The sequence below is a fragment of the Bombyx mori genome, chromosome 11, assembly GCF_030269925.1.
Source record: "Bombyx mori chromosome 11, ASM3026992v2".
Taxonomy (NCBI): Eukaryota; Metazoa; Arthropoda; class Insecta; order Lepidoptera; family Bombycidae; genus Bombyx; species Bombyx mori.
The window spans coordinates 10,849,441-10,872,081 of NC_085117.1; the positions used below are offsets into that span (position 1 = coordinate 10,849,441).

The 22,641-nt window shown below is 35.7% G+C and overlaps 4 protein-coding genes across 9 annotated transcripts in view; 2 read left to right on the forward strand and 2 right to left on the reverse strand.

Moving 5' to 3' along the window:
- The first annotated feature begins 3,202 nt into the window (after positions 1-3,202).
- Positions 3,203-4,497, forward strand: LOC101746869 (uncharacterized). The gene has a single exon (XM_004931486.5). It carries the CDS (start codon positions 3,518-3,520, stop codon positions 4,142-4,144), a length of 627 nt encoding a protein of 208 aa, XP_004931543.1. The 5' UTR covers positions 3,203-3,517; the 3' UTR covers positions 4,145-4,497.
- A 2,639-nt stretch (positions 4,498-7,136) lies between these two features.
- Positions 7,137-10,576, reverse strand: LOC101746540 (N-alpha-acetyltransferase 10). Of its 3 annotated transcripts, none has more exons than XM_004931483.3 (5): positions 10,436-10,576; positions 9,845-9,984; positions 9,608-9,767; positions 8,132-8,280; positions 7,137-7,400 (listed from the first exon to the last, which is right to left on the reverse strand). In XM_004931483.3, exons 3-5 carry the CDS (start codon positions 9,765-9,767, stop codon positions 7,167-7,169), a joined length of 543 nt encoding a protein of 180 aa, XP_004931540.1. In that variant the 5' UTR covers positions 9,845-9,984; positions 10,436-10,576; the 3' UTR covers positions 7,137-7,166. The 3 variants fall into 3 exon arrangements, with proteins under 3 accessions (XP_004931540.1, XP_004931542.1, XP_004931541.1); XM_004931485.5 differs by having other exon boundaries at positions 10,236-10,541; XM_004931484.4 differs by having other exon boundaries at positions 10,096-10,526.
- A 527-nt stretch (positions 10,577-11,103) lies between these two features.
- On the forward strand, positions 11,104-20,554 carry LOC101740072 (protein PFC0760c). 2 transcript variants are annotated; one of them, XM_012695040.4, is made up of 13 exons: positions 11,104-11,327; positions 11,403-11,583; positions 11,653-12,014; positions 13,416-13,496; positions 13,779-13,818; positions 13,991-14,358; positions 14,514-14,582; positions 15,050-15,077; positions 16,087-16,234; positions 17,103-17,267; positions 18,257-18,422; positions 18,847-18,923; positions 19,831-20,554. In XM_012695040.4, the coding sequence occupies exons 2-13, from the start codon at positions 11,546-11,548 to the stop codon at positions 20,014-20,016; spliced, it is 1,728 nt and encodes a 575-aa protein (XP_012550494.1). In that variant the 5' UTR covers positions 11,104-11,327; positions 11,403-11,545; the 3' UTR covers positions 20,017-20,554. The 2 variants fall into 2 exon arrangements, with proteins under 2 accessions (XP_012550494.1, XP_012550495.1); XM_012695041.4 differs by having other exon boundaries at positions 11,208-11,273.
- LOC101739797 (breast cancer anti-estrogen resistance protein 1) overlaps positions 20,481-22,641 on the reverse strand; it is a 67,132-nt gene continuing 64,971 nt past the window's right edge. For all 3 annotated transcript variants that reach the window (XM_038013838.2, XM_038013839.2, XM_038013837.2), the window contains exon 9: positions 20,481-22,270. In XM_038013838.2, the coding sequence (XP_037869766.2) occupies positions 21,970-22,270 (301 nt within the window). In that variant the 3' untranslated portion in view covers positions 20,481-21,969. The remainder of the gene's footprint in view (positions 22,271-22,641) is intronic.

Below are 22,641 nucleotides of genomic sequence, written 5' to 3' on the forward strand. Positions count from 1 at the left end.
AATGAAATTGAAAATACTATATAAAGTAAATGAAATTACAAATTATACATCGGCCCCCTAACCCACATCAACGCCCCCCATTTTATCTGGGTCTCTTAACGCCCCCCTCTATGTTTCAAACGCCCCCAAGGGGGCGTTATCGCCCACTTTGAGAAAGACTGCTCTAGATGGAAAAACTATTTCAGGGCCTACCTAGTCTTAAATGATTACTGTAGTTCATAGACATTACAACATGAGTCTACCCACCGCCCATCTCGAGATGTGAACTGGAAATTTGAATTGTATTCTAACGTCTTCACCTTTCAAACCGTAATCCACAATTATTATCTAGCAGAAACGCGTAGAGCGTTATACCAATAAAATTATACCGAGCGGCCACCGCCATTGACAGACATCGCTTATGCCGGGGCACAAACGCGACGCTGTCAACCGTGATACATACTTAACTCTTTTGAAGAGCGGCTGATTGTAGCGATTCAAAAATACCTACCATAAAGAAAAGTCAAAATTTGAATTTCCCAATTAAATTATCAATTTAATTTCGAAAAATATTCTTAAAAATATGTTAATATGTTTACTCATAATTGTGATGAATTCAAATTTACTACTATCCAGTTTATTGCACGTAATCAATAGACTTTAGACACGCGCCTGCAGCGATTGTGAGTCATACTAATTTTGAAATACATACATACAATAACAACGTCGTTTAACATTGCCTTGAAGTTTTCATAGAGAACTTATTAGCTACTTTATTAACACTTTTATGTAGGTTATACTTTACAAATAACAATATAATCGACCGTCAAATTATTTCCGTTCGGTTACGCTTGTTCCGTATTTCCGGATATTTGAAATATATTAAATAAAATCAAATCGCTAAAAGTAATTACTAGCTTTTATTTGCAGTTTATGTAAACAATTACATTTATCATAGGAGGAGACCTTGTCATGGGATATGCGAACATGGATTTGCTTCTAAGAAAAAGAATGCAGACAGTTTTCTTAGCGTCGTCGTAACCCAAACAATAAGGGATAGCGATACAATTTTTACTGGTGGTAGGACCTCTTGTCAGTCCGCACGGGTAGGTACCACCACACTGCCTATTTCTGCGGTGAAGCAATAATGCGTTTCGGTTTGAAGGGTGGGGCAGCCGTTGCAACTATATTGGAGACCTTAGAACTTATATCTCAAGGTCGGTGGCACATTTACGTTGTAAATGTCTATGGGCTCCAGTAACCACATAACACCAGGTGGGCTGTGAGCTCGTCCACCCATCTAAGCAAAAAATAATAATAATACAAGATTAAAGGATAGGTACATTGATGTTCAAAACACAAGGCAGCTAAGCTGATAGCCTTGAGAGGCTATATCAGCGTCGCCTTAACTAGTAGGCGAGCTCACGGGGCTCAAACCTGATGACCTTGCTAACACGAACCCTAGCAGGAGCCGTGCTTCGCAGAATCTACCACCGGATCGACTGAGAAGATCTGGCGAGAAACTCAGTGGGCTGTGTCTGAGGGTTAATTTACTCGTCGAGCCCTTCGTCGCAAGCGACGGGTCCGAAGAGAACGATGACCGGTGCCTGAGGTAGGTTTTCTCAGGCATGCATAATTCACGCTTCTAAGCAAAAAAAAGTTAAATAGTAGAGAAGAGAAAACTTTTATGTGCCAATAAATATACATAACAAATCAATTAGAAGGTAGACATCTGTAGGTAGAAAGGTCGAACTTGTCACTAAAAGCGATCTCTTACATCGGTATGCTTAGTGCGAGATTTAATGTTCTCGGATAGCGTAAAAGCTAACTCAAAGTAGGTATGCAGTTGGGACAGCGCAGCGCCCCTAGCGGCAAACGTAGGCAAATGTTCCAACTTCATACACAGTTAACTTTTACGGTATCGAGAACGTTAAAAAATCGCAGCACACAGAAGCATTATGAAGTGACAATTTAATACAGCTATTAAAATTCATAAAGTATTGGCCGCAACCCTGAAATTAATAAATTTTTTTTGACATAATTTTATTGATGGTAGGACCTCTTGTGAGTCCGCGCGAGTAGGTACCACCGCCTTGTCTATTTCTGCCATGAAGCAGTAATGCATTTCTGTTAGAACGGTATAGCAGCCAATGTACTCTAAAAATGAGACAAAACTCGCGTCTGAAGGTCTTTGTTGATTTCTTTGACATCCGATAACCACTTAGCACCAGGTGGGCCCCGAGCTCGTCCATCCATTTAAGCAGTAAATAAAAATTTATTCAATTTTATTATAACTAATTTTATTTCAGTAAGAACTGAAATCATCTTTGATTAATAGCCTCTCGAATATGTATTTAGTGTTAGAATTGATCAGTGTTTTCGAATGAATAGAGGCGTGATGACTATTTTCATAAAACAAATGGTCTAATTTTAAAGTACAAATGATCTGATGAAGAAATAAATGGATTGGGAACGATAGAGTGGAAAACAGGAAAGTCTTTGTCTGTCATGGATAACATAGTTTCGAAAAGAGGGCAGCTGCCTGTACCTACCTACCTGGCTACGCCCATGGCTGACAGCACAGTGCGCACACTTATTTGGTATAATATATACTAGGAACAAAATAATCAGATAACCAAAGTTAATACAATAGCATTAATGAGGGTAAAATAATACTGAAGTTCAAATAATCGCTATCTTTCTAATCTACTTTTGATACCTACATACAGTATTGAGTTTCCAATATTATACGAACGAATTACGAAAATATCAAACTTTAAGTCCAATATTAGTTTAACTAATTAAAATAAAATCTTAATTGTTATAACTTTACTATTTATACAGTTTCGTTGTAATTTTAGTGTGGCAAATAAAAACTATAATATGGTAATCCATACTATAATAGGTGCTTTAATTTTTTTAAAGTTAATTTTAAATCGTGAGATCTGATGTCGTGAGATAAATCGTGAGGTTCCCTGCCTTTTTGCATAAAATTGCTGCGAACATCGGTTGCCGGTCAAAACGATTAAATAGGAGTAGATTGTCAAAAATATAAATATTGTTTAAATTCGAGGGTTTCGTCTATGTATGTAACTTTTTAGTTTTTGATATAACACTTAATTTATGTAACAAAAAGGGCAAATTGTACATCTTCAGAACAAGATATCTTTGCACTCTGATTTAAAAATATCGATATTTTGACACATGACGTTTTTAACAATTTGACATAAAAATACATTCGCAGTGCATTTGTGATCTGAGTGCATACGCATGTACATAAGTACCGTACTGTTTAATTAAGTGCATTATTTATGTTATATATGTACCAGACAGAAAACAGTTGCTGTTTTTTTCCAATTTAACAGTGTGAACATAATTTTTTTTTACTTAAATTTATGTTTCAATAATTGCCAAGTATGTTAGGCTGTACTATACTTGTTTAAATGTACTTTTATGGGTACCTATTATTTTTCACTGAATTGTACACATTATATATATACTTAACAATAGAGAATACTAAGACCAAAAGTTAACAAGGATGTCGTCATTTCACGAAAGACAGAAAAATTTATTCAATCTGCTCAAAGACGCTGAAGAACAGTACAGTTTTTCGAAATCTAATAAAGTCACAACAACCCAAGATTATGGCACAATTGACAGAAAAAGTTACAGAAAACTCAAGCACGAAATGAAGCAATTCAGAGGTAAACAAAGTATATTCAAACGGCCTGAAGCTAACATAAGGGAATGCCTAGAAACTAAAGCTGTACCAGATCATGTAAAAAATCCTGAGAAATGGAAATATTATTCACTCTCGGATGTTACAACTGAGCAAATGTCAGACGCAACCAACACAGCAACTGCATTGGCATTTATAAAAGAGTTGGAAGAAAAACATGAGGATCATAGAACAGAACAAGAAAAACTTGATGATGATATATTTAAAAAGCCAAGATTTAATTTTTCTACTGCAATTAAAAAACGCTCTGAGGAAAAGAAGGCCATTGTTAAAGGAGGTAAAGTAATCATGCCTGAATATGTAGTTGGTATGTCAAAAAAAAAAGAAAAGAAAAACACTTTAGTAATAAAGAAACAAAGTAAAGAAACAGAGGTGTGTAAAAAAATTGAATTAAAACTGGATCATTTATATGAGGAAGATAATTAAAGTTAAGGCAAAGGCATGCATTAAACAACATAAAGAAATTGTAAGTTCTAAAACCAAAATTGAGAAAGCAACCAAATACAATTAAATAATAATTGTCCATAAATTGACAACCTCATAGTGTGCCTATATTATATGTTAAAAAGATAAAGGAAGTAAATACTGTGTAAAGTGACTGAAAGAATTTGGGACTAGTTTACATTAAAAAATACATTTGAAATACTAAGACTATCGATTATCTCCTGTCTCCTGTCTACTGTGTTTGAGAAAACTGTGGTAATTGTGTTACAAACATTAACTTGTACTTGTCAGTGTAATAATGCAGAATAATGCAGAATAATAAATACTAGTAAACATTTGGTTCATAATTTAATAAACCTTATAATTTATATTACAAGACATTTCCATAAACAATAAGTTGCCTGCTATAGTTGATACATAAAGCAATGTAATTCTGCTGCATTCAAAGGAAATACATTCTTAATTTATGTACTCAAACAACATCCACAATGAAAGAATTATATTTTGGTAATAGATATAATATCAAATATAACACTATCACTAGTTTTCTGTTCTACTAATTTTAACTACTAAACTCTATAGTTTCTACTAACCTCTATATGCTAAGAATTAAAATAAAATTTGCACGCGACTAAGCCAGTAATTACAGAGTGGTGGCCTCAACCCGCCATCCTGGAACCCGACAGCCAATGCTTTTGAGATGTGGTGCTGGAGAAGAATGCTCCGGATACCTTGGACAGCGAAGAGAACCAATGTGTCTAACTTAGACCAATTGCCGATCAAGACAAGACTGTCTACGCTGCTTTCGCCGCGCACTCGAGTACTTCGGTCCTATTGCTCGAAAAACACCCTTAGAGAGACTATTCGTGACAGGGCACATCGAGGGAAAGAGACCGCACAGATGCAGTCTGACAAGGTGGTTCGATTAAATCCGCACCACACTTGAGATCTGATTCCACGAAGCCTTACATGCGGCCAATGATCGGAGGCGCTGGAGGGATATTACAAGGAGTAAAATCCTGTCGAAATATAATGGTCACGACCCTCAGCAGTGAGGAAACGTCTAACACTAGGAGCAGGGTAAGGGACCCCGGTAACCGTACTCGTCGACAAAGAGTTGGACGTGCAACCTAACCCATGAATCAGTTCACTGAGTTTCTCGCCGGATTTTCTCAGCGGGTCGCGATTCCTATCCAATAGTAGATTCATTCTCGAAGCAGCTGCTCTTTGTTAGCTCGGGCAGCTGTTAGCAAATACCACCCCGGCAGCTGTTAGCACTCCCACCCCCTCCTGGCTGAGCCTTTGCTCGCCCACCCGTCCTGGTGAAACTGGAAAGACCTCGGGGCCACCAGTAATCCCTCAACCCTAAAAATAAAAAAGTAAGGAAACGACGTGAGGAGGAGGAGGGGAGGCCTCAACCCACGACAGGTCAATAAATAAATGCAGTGTAGGTAGGGCAAATTTCATTGGCAAACAAACAATTACATATTTCTTACACTCGTCCCTTCACTGAAACTCAACTTATATTCATATAGTATGTTCAATAGATTAAAGGCCTTATTTAGCAATTTTTCGAAGGCATTAGATATACCTATGTATATAATATAAACTTCAAATCACAAACATTACTAGTAGGTAGGTAATTATACTATATGCTAAATGGATCATACACATTTTCTAATTTCTGTTATTTAACAAAAACTTCATATACGTACATAACATCTTAAGCTACTGCTACCCTTGCCTGTCACCAATTTGTAGACAGTATGCCATTTAAGTACAGTGTACTTAGTGCGAGTTTTTTAACGTTCTCGATAGCGTAAAAGTTAGCTCATATTTGTATGGAATGTGATCGTTTGCCTACGTTTGCCGCTAGGGGCGCTGTTCCAACTGCATTCAAAATTGGGTCAAAAAACTCGCACTAAGCACACAGAACTTAGAATTCCTTATCCAAGTAAGCCCACATTAGTGATTACGACTGACTTGTCTTCTGCAATCTGCTTCCGAAATAACCAAATAATTCCTTGATAATAATCAACTAGCCACCCTGCAAATCGTCTATTAAGTCTAAAATGTTTGAAGTCGTCATGGCCGAAAAGATAAGACGCCAGTTGTTAACATCGAGCGGTGCGGCGATGGTTGTGCTCAAATCCCGCAACAAATACATTTTTTTCTTATGAAATACATACTTAGCACATGTTCACGAGTGACTATCATATAAAGATAAAGAAATAATATCATCTAATAAAAAATGTAGTATATCTACGCAATTACCAAACAATTGAGACATAGATCTCAAGGTGGGAGGAAGCATTCACGTTATGATGTCTATTGGCATTGGCAACCCCTCGACACCAGAGAACTCGTTCAGTCGTGTTTACAATTATGAAAAAAAAAAAGATTTCCTCATTTAGTATACTTTTTTTTTCCCCTACCTAAGCTGGTAGCCTTGAGAGGCTATTCCAACGTAACCTTAACTAGTAGGTGAGCTCACGGGGCTCAAACCTGACGACGTTGCTAACACGAACCCTAGCAAAAGCCGTGCTTCGCAGAATCTACCACCGGATCGGAAACGCGACCCACTGAGAAGATCCGGCGAGAAACTCAGTGGGCTGTGTCTGAGGGTTAATTTACTCGTCGAGCCCTTCGTCGCAAGCGACGGGTTCGACGAGAACGGTGACCGGTGCTTGAGGTAGCTAAAAGCAGCGTTAGTGGATCGGGAGGATCCGAGATGACGTGTTTTGGGCGACGTCGACTGCTCTCCATTCTTTCCGCAGGATCGGGAATGTTAGCATACAAATTGTCATCTTGTCAGGACCTTCAATTAATTATTTGAAGTTACCTATATATATATATTTATAACGATTTGTTTGTAATGTAAACTTTCAACATCAACAATTTGTGAACAACTGGTACCTACCAAAAAACAAGTAAAGTAGCACCAAAGCATAAATCGAAAAACAAACACAATCCATATTATGATGTAAGCTTTTATTACTATAAATCAACACTGTGATATTATTGCTGATTCAGATTTGATTTCTAAATTATCTGTCGCATTGCTGTCAGTTTTATTATCAACTGCAAAAGCACTCAGATCTCGCATCATGGAATACGCATCTTCTCCATCAGCATAGTACTTTGGCTCAATTTCTAAAATCTTAAAACCCAAAGAGTTTGTGTAAAGATTCAGTGCAGCTCTGTTGCTTTTTCTTACATGCAATGACACATATTTTGCCTGAAAAGTTAGAAAGTGAAATTATTATAAAATAACAGGAACTCACAAACTTTAATAAATGCTATTTTGGATATCTTTATTTCTGGAATAAATATTAGCAATTGACACTTATTTCAGTGTAATTAAGTTATATTGAATGCATCATTGATGGACAACTCACACAAATTTCAGTGCAGTTTTTTGCTGTACTGTGTCATATTATGCAGTATTAACAACACAGTATATAACTTGATTTAGGCAATCCTCAGTTGTAATAGCTTTCAGGCTTATATTAATATTATAATTATATTAACTTTTATGGTTTAATATTTAGGTTACATACTATTTTAATTTTTTTATTTACATTGTTTCAAAAACTTTATCATAATCACAGAAGACAAGGGTGTGATTTATCAATATAGTGCTAGCTGTGCTTGTAGAAAATTAGAATTAAATAAAAATGTAAATTCAACTATTTACAATACAGGCTCAAACATTTATTTGCTAAAAACTACATTAGTCAAGAACTGTGTCGTAGCTAAGTACCTGAACACCAGACAGTGTGTTCAAATAAGACAAAATAAAAGCTAAAGAAAATAAAGAATGTTACAATGTACAGTCAAAAATACAAACAGATTTGAAACCCTTAGAATTGGGAGAGGTCTATGCCCAGCAATGGACGACTATGGGCTATTGATGATGTGTATGACACAAAACTGAATAAAAAATGTATTAATTACTTCTAAGTTTACCTGAAAGCATTCAACCATTGCAAGTGATGCCTGATTCATGAGTTTCTGAGCTAATCCTAATCTACGATGTGATCTCTTTACAGCTAGAGATGTGATGTGACCATGACGATTATCCTCACCGTCCTCTTCCATTTTTGCCAAAACATATCCTGAAAGTTTATTTTATTAAAAAATGAACAATTTAGTTTATACATTCATTTTATATTATATCACAAAATTGTTTATTGAATTATTCTTTTTTTTTTTTTTTTACCATGTACTTAATATTGTAAGTGGGTTTACTGCATAGACAGGCAAAACCCACTGAATTTCTTGCTGGATTTTCTCAGTGGGTTGCGATTTCAACCCAGTCTGCGATGCACTGCTCTTACTAGGGCCAATGTTAAAAAACCCTCATTTATGAGTTCATGAGCTCAACAACAAACCAAAGTAGTGAGAGTAGATGAGTATTGATATGTAGCAGATGTAGTGTACTAGTAGGAATGAGCTCTAGCTTGGTTTATATTAAGAACATACAAACTACACATCTTCCAAATTAAGAAGAGTTGAAGTTTAATGCTATTGGATAGCATTAAAAATAGATACCATACCAAAAAAAAAAAATATTAATATGTATGATAGCTTTGAATCTGATATGGTCCCCAACTAAGTTCTGTTTTGATGAAAATGCAACTTTATTGTGAAAAATTCATACAAATTAATGATTCATCATATTGCCCAGTACTAGCCACAAGTTTTCTTATCTTTCTGGCAAATTAGAATACCTTGACACCAGTGTTGGTTTTTTGAAGCTATTCACAGATTAAACCTTTCATTCAGACCATGTGCCATCAAAGTGAACAATTAATAATGACAGTGCAAATCCTAGGGAATTGTAAAAAAGTGATGTCAGGTGGAGTAGGATTTCCTTTTGTTCTCCTGGACACCTCTTGGCTTCAACTGATAAGGAACCAGAGTGCCTTACTTTTAAACCATTCTTATACATGCAATCTATTGGAAATGGCTTTGTGAGTAACTACTAATGCAAAAGCAACCTGATTTTACATTTGAAACATATCCTCATAAAGCAATGCCTCCGATTCAGTGTCTACAAAGGCCAACATCGAAATCACAGTCTTAGAACCAATTGCATCATGTTGTTTCGCACAAAACAGCATTGCGATAAACTTTTAAGAGCACTCTATGTGCTACAGCTGCCGTTTTCTTTGAAAGAAAGAAGAAAAGTGACACTTCTCGCTGTTTGTTTGCCATGTCTAAACTTGGTTGGCACAATTTTTTAGATCTGTTGAAAGCTGTCTTTACTGTACTTAATTTCACACCTTATAGATGAAATGATTTGATCGTTTATAAAACTACTATCTTTAGCACTCTTATCTTACCCTACATTCTTTCTTCTGTACCTCAAACAATGTGAAAGAGTATGAATCAAACTAACTTTTACATTTTTTTTATTAGGAAGTACAGATTACTACTTACCAACAATATGTCCTTTTTCATCTTCAGCTACATAACTGAGTTGGGGCCAAGAAAGTCCATGGTAGAAGTAATATTTCATCTGATAGTTCTCTGGCAGACACAATAAGTTGCAATGCTGCATGTTCATAAGGTCACTTGGTCGTGCACAACGGATATTCATCTATAATATATTTACGCATTTTGAGTGAAAAGTGTGTTTGAATAAAATTATTTATGATGAATTAAAGAAATTGTTACCTTGAATTATTTATTCTTTTCCAATTTCTTTAATTTAGGTTGTCTCACTTCTGACGCTGGAGGCGTATCTGACATACCACCTAGTAGTTCTCGAACAAATCGAAATTTGGATAAACAGCACTTCCAAACAATGTACCAACCTAGAACAGGAACAAAGGAGTCTTAGTCTAAACCATCAACATCATGTAAATCAGAGTCAATCACTAAAGACATTGAGTTAGTAATTTAAATTGAATAATTGAACTACTTACAAAATAACACAAAGACAAAAACTAACAATACACTACATACGAAGGTTATAACAGCTAAAATCACTTCCTTCATATCTCAAAAAGCATAAGTTAACAAACGGATAATTAATGACAGCACTAGGTTATTTCATAAAAATTACCAGAACAATGACTACACAAGATAAATCAAACATAAAGAACTGTTCTCGGTTATCAGTGATATATGTTTTTGCCCTACAAATTCATAGCGCCATTTTGGTTGATCCAAACCAAAAACATCGACTCTAAGTGAGCTAACCCAGTGGAAAAAATTTGCGCACAAAAAAATTAATACAGGGTCTAAAATGTTTTGTGTACATACTTCAAAATTTAATTAATTGGAGAAGTTCATAAAATCAAATCTTTAGAATATCTACTATAACCAAACTTTTTGAAGTATAATTACGACATTATTTATAGCTCATTCTTTTTTTAGGGGATTTTATGACCTGGTATCTAAGACTTTTAGGTCAAGTGTTATTTTAATTTTTTTGAAAAATGATAATAAGAAATGAAATGAAGTTGATTAATATGAAACATGGCATAAAATGAAATGAAAACGAAATGAAATGAGATGATATGGGATGAAATATAATCTCAGTAAAATGGTGGTCATTTACTAAGACTTTTTCAGGACTAGACTTTTTGGAACTGAGAATCCATATTTATTAAGTGTAATTTCTATGACTCTAATAAAATTACAAATTTTTTACCGAATGCTACTGTATCTTAGAATAAAATCTATTGTTCTACTGTCACTGCTGACTCAGTGCTGACCATGATACTATTACTACTTTAAGATATGAATAACTGTGTGAAAATTACCTACTGTTAGTTTCTCATTTTTTTGTTTCATCCTGTTAACCGAATGCTGAGGTTCGGGAACTCTTGCGTCTTACTAACAATTGTAGCAGATTTTACCAATTAAGTAATATTTCCAATACCGCCAATGGATTCCGTGACTGCTGTAACTGTCATATTGTAAACTGTGTCAACTCACAAAACATTTTGGCTATTTCGGCTGTATTCCGTTTGCCTGTCCAAATCAAATAAAAAAGTATTTGTGCTTAATACTGCTTATGTGCAACCTTGAGTTTGATGTTTGTTTTGTTTTGGTTTTGGACACAAATTTTAGCTTTGGCGTTTGTGCCAAAAGTTAGGTAAGGTCATTTCTAAGCGAAATAGACCTTCTTCAAATATATTGAAAACGAATAGTCAGTTGCAACTCATAAAATATGTTTAATAAAATATAGAATCCCTAAAGTCCTTAGACAATTACTAAATTGTAGGGTACTTTTTTTGGCCCACCTAGTAACCTCAAAGGGTTATCCTGGCTTCTCCGGACGTGTACTGTGTAGGTGAGCTCGCGGGGCTCAACCTGCTGACCTGCTAACGCTAGCCTGGTAAGGGCTGTAGTGTACTAAACTGAATAATGGATGATGAAAACCTAGATGAAACAGTTTTTCTCACGTACGTACTAAATAAAATTATAATTTATTTATTCTGAATGAATTCCCTAATGATAATTTCGTTTCTCAGACGTTTTCGAAGCCCGTCCTTTACCAAAGAAGAAGTTATGCTAATATTGAATTTAATTGAGAAATACAAAGATGCCTTACTTAATAAACTGACTAGCTCGTTTGCAAGCCGTACCAAAGAAATTACCTGGATGAAAATAACGAAAGAGTTCAATAAACTGAACCCACGCCATATAAGAACCATGGAAAGTATTAAAATGAAGTGGGAAAACCTTAAGAGAGATGTAAGAAAACTATCAAACAATTTGTTGGACATAAACATTGACCAGTTGGATGAAGTAAAAAGTCGGGTCGTGTCAATGATGTGTGAAGCGGATAACAGGACTGAAGCTGCAAAATTAAACATTGACTTAAAATTAAATGGTGAGCTGTACTCTGTAATTGGCAATATAAATAATCGCACATATAATTAGGTACCTTGAGAGTATTATTTAGTAAACAAGCAAGATTTTATGAAGCAATCCTTCATTGTTTGGTTGTTTTTGTGTAAATTGATTACTCTGTGTTAGTTTAGATCGGTGGTAAAAATTATTTAAATTCAGTTATTTATTACTCCAATAAAATAAATATTAAAGTTTCCTGAACTTTGTATGTAAGATAATAAAATGCTGTAGCACTATTAATTAGCTTCTCCATCCCTTTGAGTTTCATAGGTTTATTTATATATGTAATAGATGTAAAACTATATCAAAAGGCTATACAAGTTTTTGGTGATATTAATTAGATAAAGAAATATTTAGGTTCAACAAAATTTCTCTAATGTTCGAGCATGATTTCAAATATTGATTATACATAACAATAATGATTCAAGAACCTGTTTCTGATTCAACTATAGTAAAAGTTAATTTTGCTTCATTCTACTAACATGGTCGACATCAAGTCACTACTCTTGTTTATCATTCCTATATAATATAGCATTTATGACCAATTCAAGTCAAATTTAAAGTTATAGTGGCCTTTAGGCCACTCCGCCAATCTTTTAGGATAAGACCCCTGGTGCATTCATATTGAACGGTGCAACTGGTGTTTCAATCCTGCAGGCAGGTACCAATTGTTCTAATGAAATACATTCTTAACAAATCATCATTAATGACTTTTACTGTGAAAGAATAACACCGTACCAATAATCAAACATATAAAATGTATTTTTTTTTATTATTTTTTTATTACTTAGATGGTTGGACGAGCTCACAGCCCACCTGGTGTTAAGTGGTTACTGAAGCCCATAGACATCCACAACGTAAATGCGCCACACATCTTGAGATATAAGTTCTAAGATCTCAGTATAGTTACAACGGCTGCCCCGCACTTCAAACCGAAACGCATTACTGCTTCACGGCAGAAATAGGCAGGGTGGTGGTACCCACCCGCGCGGACTCACAAGAGGTCCTACCACCAGTAAAAATGTAAATGTAATATAATGTGTATAATGTCTAAATGAAATGTAATGTAACTAGTGGGAAGGTCAGTATTAAATAAAAAAATTCAAATTCTTTGTTTTACAATAACAATCTGTGCGTTTTGGTTTAAGGGATAAATTTCATAAAAGAATACTTATTATAACACAAAAATAATTTACGAACTTCCAAATGTAGTTACAAAATACTCTATTAATGAAATCAGTGTCTACTTAGTAGTTTTCAGTTTTTCAAATAAGTTTTTTTTTTAAAACTATAAACAAAAGTTTCAGGAGATATCTTTCAACCTTTACAAGATGTTGTTTGAATATCTTTCAACATTTCAACTATTATTTATTTTTTGCAGATTTTGAAGAACAAGATGAAATTGTAACAAATGTGGCAGAAAATGAAACTTCAGCAACACATGAAGAAATATATTCTAACAGTTAAGTACAGTATACATAATATTTATTATAAACCAAATATTAATTTATTTATCTATTTTCACATCTTAATTAAATACCAAGTGTTTTAAATTTAAAAAAATAATGGCTGGGTATAGACATTTGCCTGACACTTCAATCTTTGAGATATATTTTGTCATTCCTGTATCCTATATTCCTCATTGTCAAACACTTGCGTGAAGTCTGCCCTAGCATTTGGAGCTATAGCTTAGAGATATGGTTCATTACTATTTGTATCTATTAAAATGATGCACTTTTTTCAGATAGCAGTAGTTATGATGATGATGAGGGTGATATGACAAGGTGAGCCTATTACAGATTAATAATATATAATATAGCAGCGGCTTGGCTCTGCCTCTAGCATTGCTGAAGTCCATGGGCGACGGTATCCACTCACTATCAGGTGGGCCGTATGCCTATAGGGCAATAAAAAAATTTTTAAAATTTAAAAAATCATAATTTTTATTTTCGACAGATCTCAAAGAAGTCCAGGTTTTAGAAGAGATGAAATAATACTATTAATATCATTGATTGAGCAAAATCTGAATATAATCTTGGACAAAAGCACAAAAACAACAATAAATGTAGCCAAAGAAAAAACTTGGATGCAGATAGCTGAAATGTACAACAAACAGAACAAACAAAATAGAATCCAGCGCACTGGAAATCAGTTGAAAACGAAATGGGAAAATCTGAAGAAAATGGTGAAAAAATGTAGGAAAGGCTCTAAATATGACCAGCATGATTGGGATAGTATATTAGATAAGGTCATTGAAATAATATCGTTATCTGAAAATAAAAATAAGGAATTTGATCCTAATGAATCTAACTGTGAGTTTAACGGTAAGACATTTTTACAATTCAAGTCGAAATATATGGAATATTTGAAATACTTAGAAGGAATTTAACAATAAAATTCATATACCTTTAATGTTATGTAAAATATGTATAATATATTTGAGTTTTTCAATGTTAGTAAACCTGAACTATGTCCACAGAATTGGATGTATTGAATGGCCTGGATAATACCACAAACGGACATAGCTTTGAAGACAATATCTCTGATGGTATGACTGTTTAATTAATTTTCAAAGTGTAAAGAAACTATTCCTAAAGGTTACTAAAGTATTTTTTTTGTAAATTCGCGTTCTCTTTCAAGACGGCTTACTGCGCACCCTGCGTTCCCTCGATATCGGAGATTTTGTGCGTCAATAATTATGACATCCACAGTTCATGAGAGGGTAGTGTTCTTCTAGACTAGTGGCTAAGTCATTTCAATGGAAGAAGTTAAAGTAACTCGATTCAAGTTTTACCATATTGCAAACTGTATCAAAAACAACGAAAAAATGTTCAAGACATTTTTTTGCGTAACATTTAAGATGGAACTAAAATTATTAATATGTGTAGTTGTGAACAATGTCAGATTAGTGTTTGGTATTTTTCGATACTTTTATCGAGCTTAAAAGCCACCGGGTCTTATCATATAATTATAACTCTAAAGTTTTTGTTAAATAAATATTCTGCTTTGTTCCAGATTATACAGCCAACAATGCTACCATAAGGTAAAATTAATTTCCTTTGACCGTTTTAAATTTCAAAAAGCTTGTCTATGTTGAAATTAGAATTTTTTGGAACTTCAATATCTCTATCTTATTGTTGCTAGGGAGTACCGTGAGCAAGTATGTTCAGGTTCAGTATATGTTCATTGCGGACTTCGTTAATAAAAAATAATAAAGCCATAAGTTTAAATGAAATGAATATTGTTTTTAGTTAGCAGTAAGCTAAGCAATTTATTAATGTTATTAGTTCACTGAGTTTCTCGCCGGACCTTCTCAGCGGGTCGTGATTCGGTTCCGGTGGTAGATTCTGCGAGGCACTGCTTTGGCTATGGCTAGTGTTGGCAAATTCTCTAAGGCTGAGCCCGTGAGCTCACCTACCCGTCAGGGGCGTAGCTGTAATAGCCTATAAGTAATAGGCTACCAGCGAATAGGTAGGGGAAAAAAGTCGTTTTGAAGTCGTCGTGGCCTAAAGGATAAGATGTCCGGTGCATTCGTATGTAGCGACGCACCGGTGTTCGAATCCCGCAGGCGGGTACCAATTTTTCTAATGAAATACGTACTTAACAAATGTTCACGATTGACTTCCACAGTGAAGGAATAAGAGGGTAGGTACCACCTCCCTGCCTATTTCAGCCGTGAAGCAATAATGCGTTTCGGTTTGAAGGTTGGGGCAGCCGTTGTAACTATACTGAGACCTTAGACCTTATATCTCAAGGTGCGTTTTTTTTGTTGCTTAAATTGGTGGACGAGCTCACAGCTCACCTGGTGTTAAGTGGTTACTGGAGCCCATAGACATCTACGACGTAAATGTGCCACCCACCATGAGATATAAGTTCTAAGGTCTAAGTATAGCTACAACGGCTACCCCACCCTCTACGCATTTACGTTGTAGATGTCTATGGGCTCCAGTAACCACTTAACATCAGGTGGGCTGTGAGCTAGTCCACTCATCTAAGAAATAAAAAAAATAGTCTGTTACATACACGAAAAAAAGTATTGTTACAATTTTCAGAGATAGAAAAAGTAAATTCTACGATACATCAAGAAAATTTTCACCTCACGAATGTAAATTGCTCATGCAATGTGTGAAACAAGAAAAGAAATCGATGGCTGTACCGAATTCGAAATCCAATAAATTTAAAAGTTTGGCTTGGATTAGGGTATGTACCCATTGTGCAAATTGTTATCAGATTTCATTTCCTATCCCAGTCACACTGATTTCGGGTCGTAACTAAGTAACTATACATATATCTTTCAGTAGGTATAGTATAGTAAGTAAGAATACTTATTTTCTACACTGTATGAACTAGCACGAATCGGTATCATCATTCCGACTATTTATTTTCGTTTAGTGCTCCTAATTCAAAATATACTGTAGATGTACACAAAACTGAATCACATGTAAAATATAAGGATATCCCTGTTAAGAATGATTTCATATAAAACAACTTGGCCTAAAGGTCTAGATACCAGGCCATAAACTCCAAAAAAAAAAGAAATATATAAAACAACTGCACATCAGAGATAACTTTGACTAACTTATTTTGATGCTATTCTTTATATCAATTAAAGAACAGAGGACGGAAGAAGTCTACCTGATAGCGAATGGTCACCGTCGCTCGTTAATATCAACAATACTAGACTCTCGAGGACTCTTCTAATCTCGTTTTAAGAAAGATAGTGAAAAGAAGTTCCTTCTAGAGCCGGGTAGTTACGGAAACCTGGCGTAAAGGATCGTTGGAAACGTGCTATGGAGGAGCACGTGGCGCCAGGAATTAGAGATGAACTTCTACTCCGATGACCGGTGGTGTGGTGGTAAAATTATAATGTGAGGGTCATCTCTAAATCTCAGCTTTGGGTTAACTATTATGACTTATTTTAAACTTAGTACTTACTAATGTTACTGTTTAACCTCTCTTTTTTCATTACTCAACCATTAATTATTAAACCGTACTTACTTACTAAATGGCCTGGTTTAGTTGTCTATGGACGAAACTCATTGAAAACTGAATAACACATTTTTCATAGATAACTAAATCATACAACAGGCTGAGTCCTCAGAAGAGATCCACCAAAATGCTCAGAAGCAAGTTCAATAACTTGACGAGATTAGCAAGAAAGATTAGCTTCAAAGGTCCAATTGTGAATATGTACAAAAATCGTGGCTGTGGTAACGGGGACGATGGTCGCGAGGTGAGCTCTACATTACCCCAATACTTTTTGCAATAAATAGTACTTTCTACCATACAATACTACCATATATAAATTTTACTGGTGGTAGGACCTGATGTGAGCGCGCACGAGTAGATACCACTCTGTCTATTTCTCTCCTGAAGCAGTAATGCGTTTCAGTATAGTGGGTGGACAACACAAGTCATGTCTGAAGGTGGGTGGTGGCATTTTGGTTGTTGATGTCTATGAGCTCCTGTAACCACTTAACACCAGGCAGGCCCTGAGCACGTTTACCCATCTAAGCAATGAATATAAACCCAAGCGTTACGTAATGGTGTTTATTTATTTATTTATTTTTAACGAAAATAAGATCGAGGTCGAAAACATTTCAAGATACTCATGTCGGTTTGTATATTAAGAAAATAAATGTATATTTATTATTTTGAAAACAATTGTTAGAGCAATATAAATAATGGAAATTTTTCATAAATAAAATGCAATTTGCTCCGAATACGAAATTTATCGAATAAGCAAAGTAAAATTAATTTACATTGTTAAATTGTTTTGAGTCGGTTTTAAAAATGAGAAAGCAAACAGGATTAACAACCTTTTTATTCATTGGCTACGGTGGGTTATGGAGAGGCTCATACTTTCTTTGCCGGAATGAGGAGTTTTGCAAGAGAATCAAGCAAATAACCAACCGACATGCATGGTTAAAGTGTCCCTAGGCAGGACTCACTGCTCGTAAAACTGATCACCCTGGGGGTAAACTTCTCGAGTGGTCACACCGCAGCCTGGCCTCCCCCTAAGGTCAAATACCCTGGTCAAGGTCAAATCGCGGGCAGCGCGACACCGGTCGTTGCGGTGTACCATGTTCAAGGTCTACATCCAGAAGTGACTGAAAGCTAATGATGATGATTATGCACTTCAATTGCCCTTGAAATAACGCAAATCGTGATTTAAAAAATAATAAAATCTAAATATGTATTGAAAAATGTAACACATTTCAGTATATCGTAAAACGAGAGCCTTCCGAAAAAGACTATTCTGATCTCGATGAAATATGTGATGATGATAATGATGCAATCCCTCGCAACGATGACCACAATACTGTGAATGCAACGGATTTCATTCAGGACCCACTGATGACAGTTCTAAATGCGGATTCCGGTATAGGTAAGTTTACTCGATTTTCAAGAAAATTATGGCACTGGTTTCCGTGAACCTTTTTTTTTTGTTTCCTTATGTCAATATGTTTCTTTAGTCGAACGATATTGATAAGAATGAAATTTCGCCTATATCTGCTAATTGTAAGAAAACGATATTCTCGATTTTTTATGAAGTGTGAGTTTACTAGACATAAATAGACAAAGGCAACAGAGTTGGTTTTTTGTTCTTTAGTCACAATTGACGAATTTCGTGTTACCAATAATTAATAAATATAAATATAAAATTTTATTTTCTATTAAGTGAACGATGATTCAGAAGGTGTAAAAATATAATACATAAACTCAATCTAAATATTGAGGTGTCAGATAAGGCGAGTTACGATCTTTGGCCGAACATTATTTCATAAGATTATTTCATATATTTTTTTTAGATGTAACACAGACAGAAGACAAAGAGGTGACCAAGTTAAAAATAGAATTGTTGAGTTATAAAAGGGAAACTGCCAAGGTGAGATACAAGGGAATGAGTGAGATGATACCAAATCTTCTAAATTTTGCGGGTTTTAACATGAGGTCAAGAACGATATAGCATTGGTGTTGTTACAAGCTGGGGTTTAGGACACAATAATAAATACGATTTTAACATATAACAACTCTCCCAATTAAAATAACAGACAATCAAAATCGAGTTACCACGTCACACGACATCGTTCCCCCCTATACCACCTTTTTCGCGATTGGATATATTTTCCGGGATTTAAAAAAAAATCCACAACAATGTGACACGAAAGCACTCGAAGGCACGCGTGTCTCGTGAACGTCCGCACAGATCAACAACATCAGCAACAAGTTCTAAATGATTTTTTTTTTCATCATTCTCCTGCCTTTCCCAGTCACCTGGGGTCGGCACGACATGTATTCTCCTTCCATACTCCTCTATCATATACCATTTCTTCGCTCACTTCTCTCTTACACATATCGTCTTTCACTTTTTTTTTTGTGTAGGCTAAAAGGCTATTCCAGATATCCCTCTATACCTATTACGCAATAGTATTCACTCTATATCACTACACTCCCAGCCCACTGAGTTTCTCGCCGGATCTTCTCAGTGGGTCGCGCTTCCGATCCGGTGGTAGATTCTGCGAAGCACTGTTCTTGCTAGGGCCAGTCAAGGAGTAGCTGAAATAGCTTCTCAAGGCTATCAGCATAGGTAGGAAAAACAAAAAAATACACTCTAATCTATATATTGAATCACCGTTTGCTCCCAATTGTATAGTTTTTCTCGCTCAACCCTCTTTCAGTCAATTCTCTCGTTTCCGCTTATGTCAATTGTCAGAGCCCCATCACTATTAGCCAATACATGGCTCCCGCTATTACTAGGTACGCTTATCAAAAATATTAAATGTACATTTCAGCTTGAAAGGAGAAGGATTGAGAATGCTATGGAATCGGATGCATTAGAAGCATCGTTGCGATTAAGGGCTGCTAGACTTGAAGCCGTCGCGGCCGCCACGAAGCTACCCCGATCCCACCCCGCCCTCGGATTCACCCCCGAAGAAGCTAGGGCCGAAGAATATCTGCTTCGGTATCAGAATACCTGATGTAACCGTAACGTGTTTGGGGTTGGTTACAATATTAGCGAAACATTCGTTTGAGGTTAGAATGAATCTTAACGCATTTACTAAAATTAGATTCATTGTTACGATCGTCATTAATATTTTAGATAAAATGAAGACTGAGTTATCTGTTAAGTGTATCGTATTGTTTGTAGGAATTTAATTATAAAATTGAATTAATATTACAAAATTGGATACCAAAGCCAAAGGCCGAATATATTTCGTACTTTGTTCTTTTTTTAATTTACAAAAATGCGATTTTTTGAAAAATAGTAAATTACCTGACATGAAATCTGTCGGATGTTGCGTAATTATCTAATATGAATAAATGATAACCAATAAATGTATGTACAATATTAATAAATTTTGAAAATTTTCTGAAAGGTTTTCGAGTTTTTAGCTCTGGTATTATTAAATTATTTTTAGACTATAAACAATAAAACTCAAAGTAGATATGAAAATTTGTATATTTTATTTGATTGCGTTTTACAAGACGATTAAATTATTATTATTATTATTAAAATCCGTTTTTAAATGTAGCTGTACACAATTTCATCTAGAACCTAACTAATTCACTACGACTACATAGTATATATATATTACATATTGCTTTATACAACATGATTTTTACATTGATATCGTTTTCATCATGCCCCCGTACAGTCCGAGAGCCTGAAATGATTATTTTAAATCTTAATTTAACATAAAACTAAAATACTTTATTATCATCATAAATGTTTCATAGAAAACGCTGCCGTTTTTTAGGTATACATTCGTCTTTGAAACATAAAAGCACCATATTATTTATCTAAATGCGTCACAGTGATATCGTCAGGTACTACATAGCTGTAACCGTTTAGTGGCAAGAGTCAAGTTGTCAAGTTATATGACTTTCAGACCATACGGGACATTGCAGCTTCGTATAAATAATAATTAAAAAAAACACATTGTAACATGAATATTGCAGCTATGCAATTATTTTTAAGTCACATTTGAATGTGAATCTTAATAATTGAGCACTTTTCTTTTCATTGAGGCTTTATTCGTCCTGGTTAATTCATTTTGATCTTCGATGTTGCCAGCTTTAAAATTTTGTTACTTTTTAATTTCGTATTGATCAACGAACATTCTCGTTCGAACTGAATAAGGTTTCTCTAAAAGCTAATTTTCTTAAGGAACTTCAAAGAAATGTATTGTCTATCTCACAATGCCTTTTGCTAATCAGCATGACTTTTGTATATTAACTCGTAGTATACGGTAGTACTTAATGTACTTTTACCTAATGCATAAGAAACTAACAATAATTTTGCACATTAACTGTGTAAACGAATGAAGGCTGAGAAGTTTTTTTTTAATCAATACTATAATTGTGTTAGGCTCCAATGAGAAACGCCTATGAGTTCTTTTCAGTAATACAAAAAAAATCCTTTTGGGAGAGCATTGGAAGCGTCCAACTCAATCGACATTCGGAATATTATAAAATAATTTTTACGAAAGTCTCACAACAATTCACACGCATTAGGATCATCGGCAATGATATTTATTGTAACACGCAAAAAATGCAAAATCGTACAAAACTGGACGGACAACTCAAGTCACAACGGCAAGATGAGCATCCAGCAGCAACACTAAATATGCTCCACTCGTCTGATACCGTCTAGCAAAACTCATCGGGAGCAGCCTTCGTTTCGTCGCGCTTAATTCTAATTAAATAGAAACTCTCAGTATAACAACTTCATAATGCAGTCTACGTTCAAATCGGAAGTCCTGTTTCGTAAACTCTTTGGTTACATCGTTAAATTCAGGCGTTCGACGCCGCGACTCTCGCATGGAAGAAATAACTAGCGTTTCTAACGTTCGTCCGACAGAGGGGACAAGCTCGAGGTGCTCCGTTCAACCGGGCATCGGGAGGCAGTTCAAGCGCGAGCGCACGGTGCACTATATCTGTAGCGCGGCCATGGAGGGGGTGAGGGGCGTGGCCGGGGCCGAGGGGGGCACGGCGGTGGCGGGCGTCAGCGGGGAGTCGGGGGGCGGGTCGGCGGCGCGCACCAGCACGCGGCGCAGGTCGTGCGCGCGAGCCGCCAGCGTGCGCGCCGCCTCCGCCATCTCGGCGACCGCGCTCGCGCACGGGAACTGCTGCGCCGCCGCCTTGGTCTTGGCGACGGTCGCGGCCAGCGCGTCCGACAACGCATCCGAACACCGCAGAGCTTTCGCTTTTAAGCCGGCGTGCTGGGCGCTCCTGAGGAAGTTATTAATATTAAGTAAATCTTATCTATATATATAAAAATGAATTGCTGTTCATTAGTCTCGCTAAAACTCTTCTTGTCTTGAATTAAGTAAAGAATAAGTGGAAGTCCAGAGAAGGTTTAAAAGGTAGATAAATATGAAAATGCTCGAAATTTAATAAAAATAACAATTTTGTTTTTCCTTTGATGTGTCCCCCATCGGACGGATAAAGCTTAGGTCTTTTATTTATCGATTGAGGCACTACGAAATCTACCGAGTCAACTAGTTTCAAATTATTTTTACATTAATTTATCCATTTGACTGCCATGTAGGTTATCGGTGCCCTACGTGGCGCACTAAAGTAATTATGTCAATTTCTGTTAA

Bases quoted from the DNA above. Each gene is read 5' to 3' on its own strand.
- LOC101746869 (XM_004931486.5), top strand. From the start codon at position 3,518: ATGTCGTCATTTCACGAAAGACAGAAAAATTTATTCAATCTGCTCAAA.
- LOC101740072 (XM_012695040.4), top strand. From the start codon at position 11,546: ATGGATGATGAAAACCTAGATGAAACAGTTTTTCTCAC. The intron at 13,497-13,778 runs GTTAAGTACAGT...CACTTTTTTCAG, and splicing joins TGAAGAAATATATTCTAACA to ATAGCAGTAGTTATGATGAT. The intron at 14,359-14,513 runs GTAAGACATTTT...CTATGTCCACAG, and splicing joins ATCTAACTGTGAGTTTAACG to AATTGGATGTATTGAATGGC.
- LOC101746540 (XM_004931483.3), bottom strand. From the start codon at position 9,767: ATGAATATCCGTTGTGCACGACCAAGTGACCTTATGAACATGCAGCAT. The intron at 8,281-9,607 runs GTAAGTAGTAAT...ATAAACTTTCAG, and splicing joins TGAAAAAGGACATATTGTTG to GATATGTTTTGGCAAAAATG. The intron at 7,401-8,131 runs GTAAACTTAGAA...CTAACTTTTCAG, and splicing joins CAATGGTTGAATGCTTTCAG to GCAAAATATGTGTCATTGCA.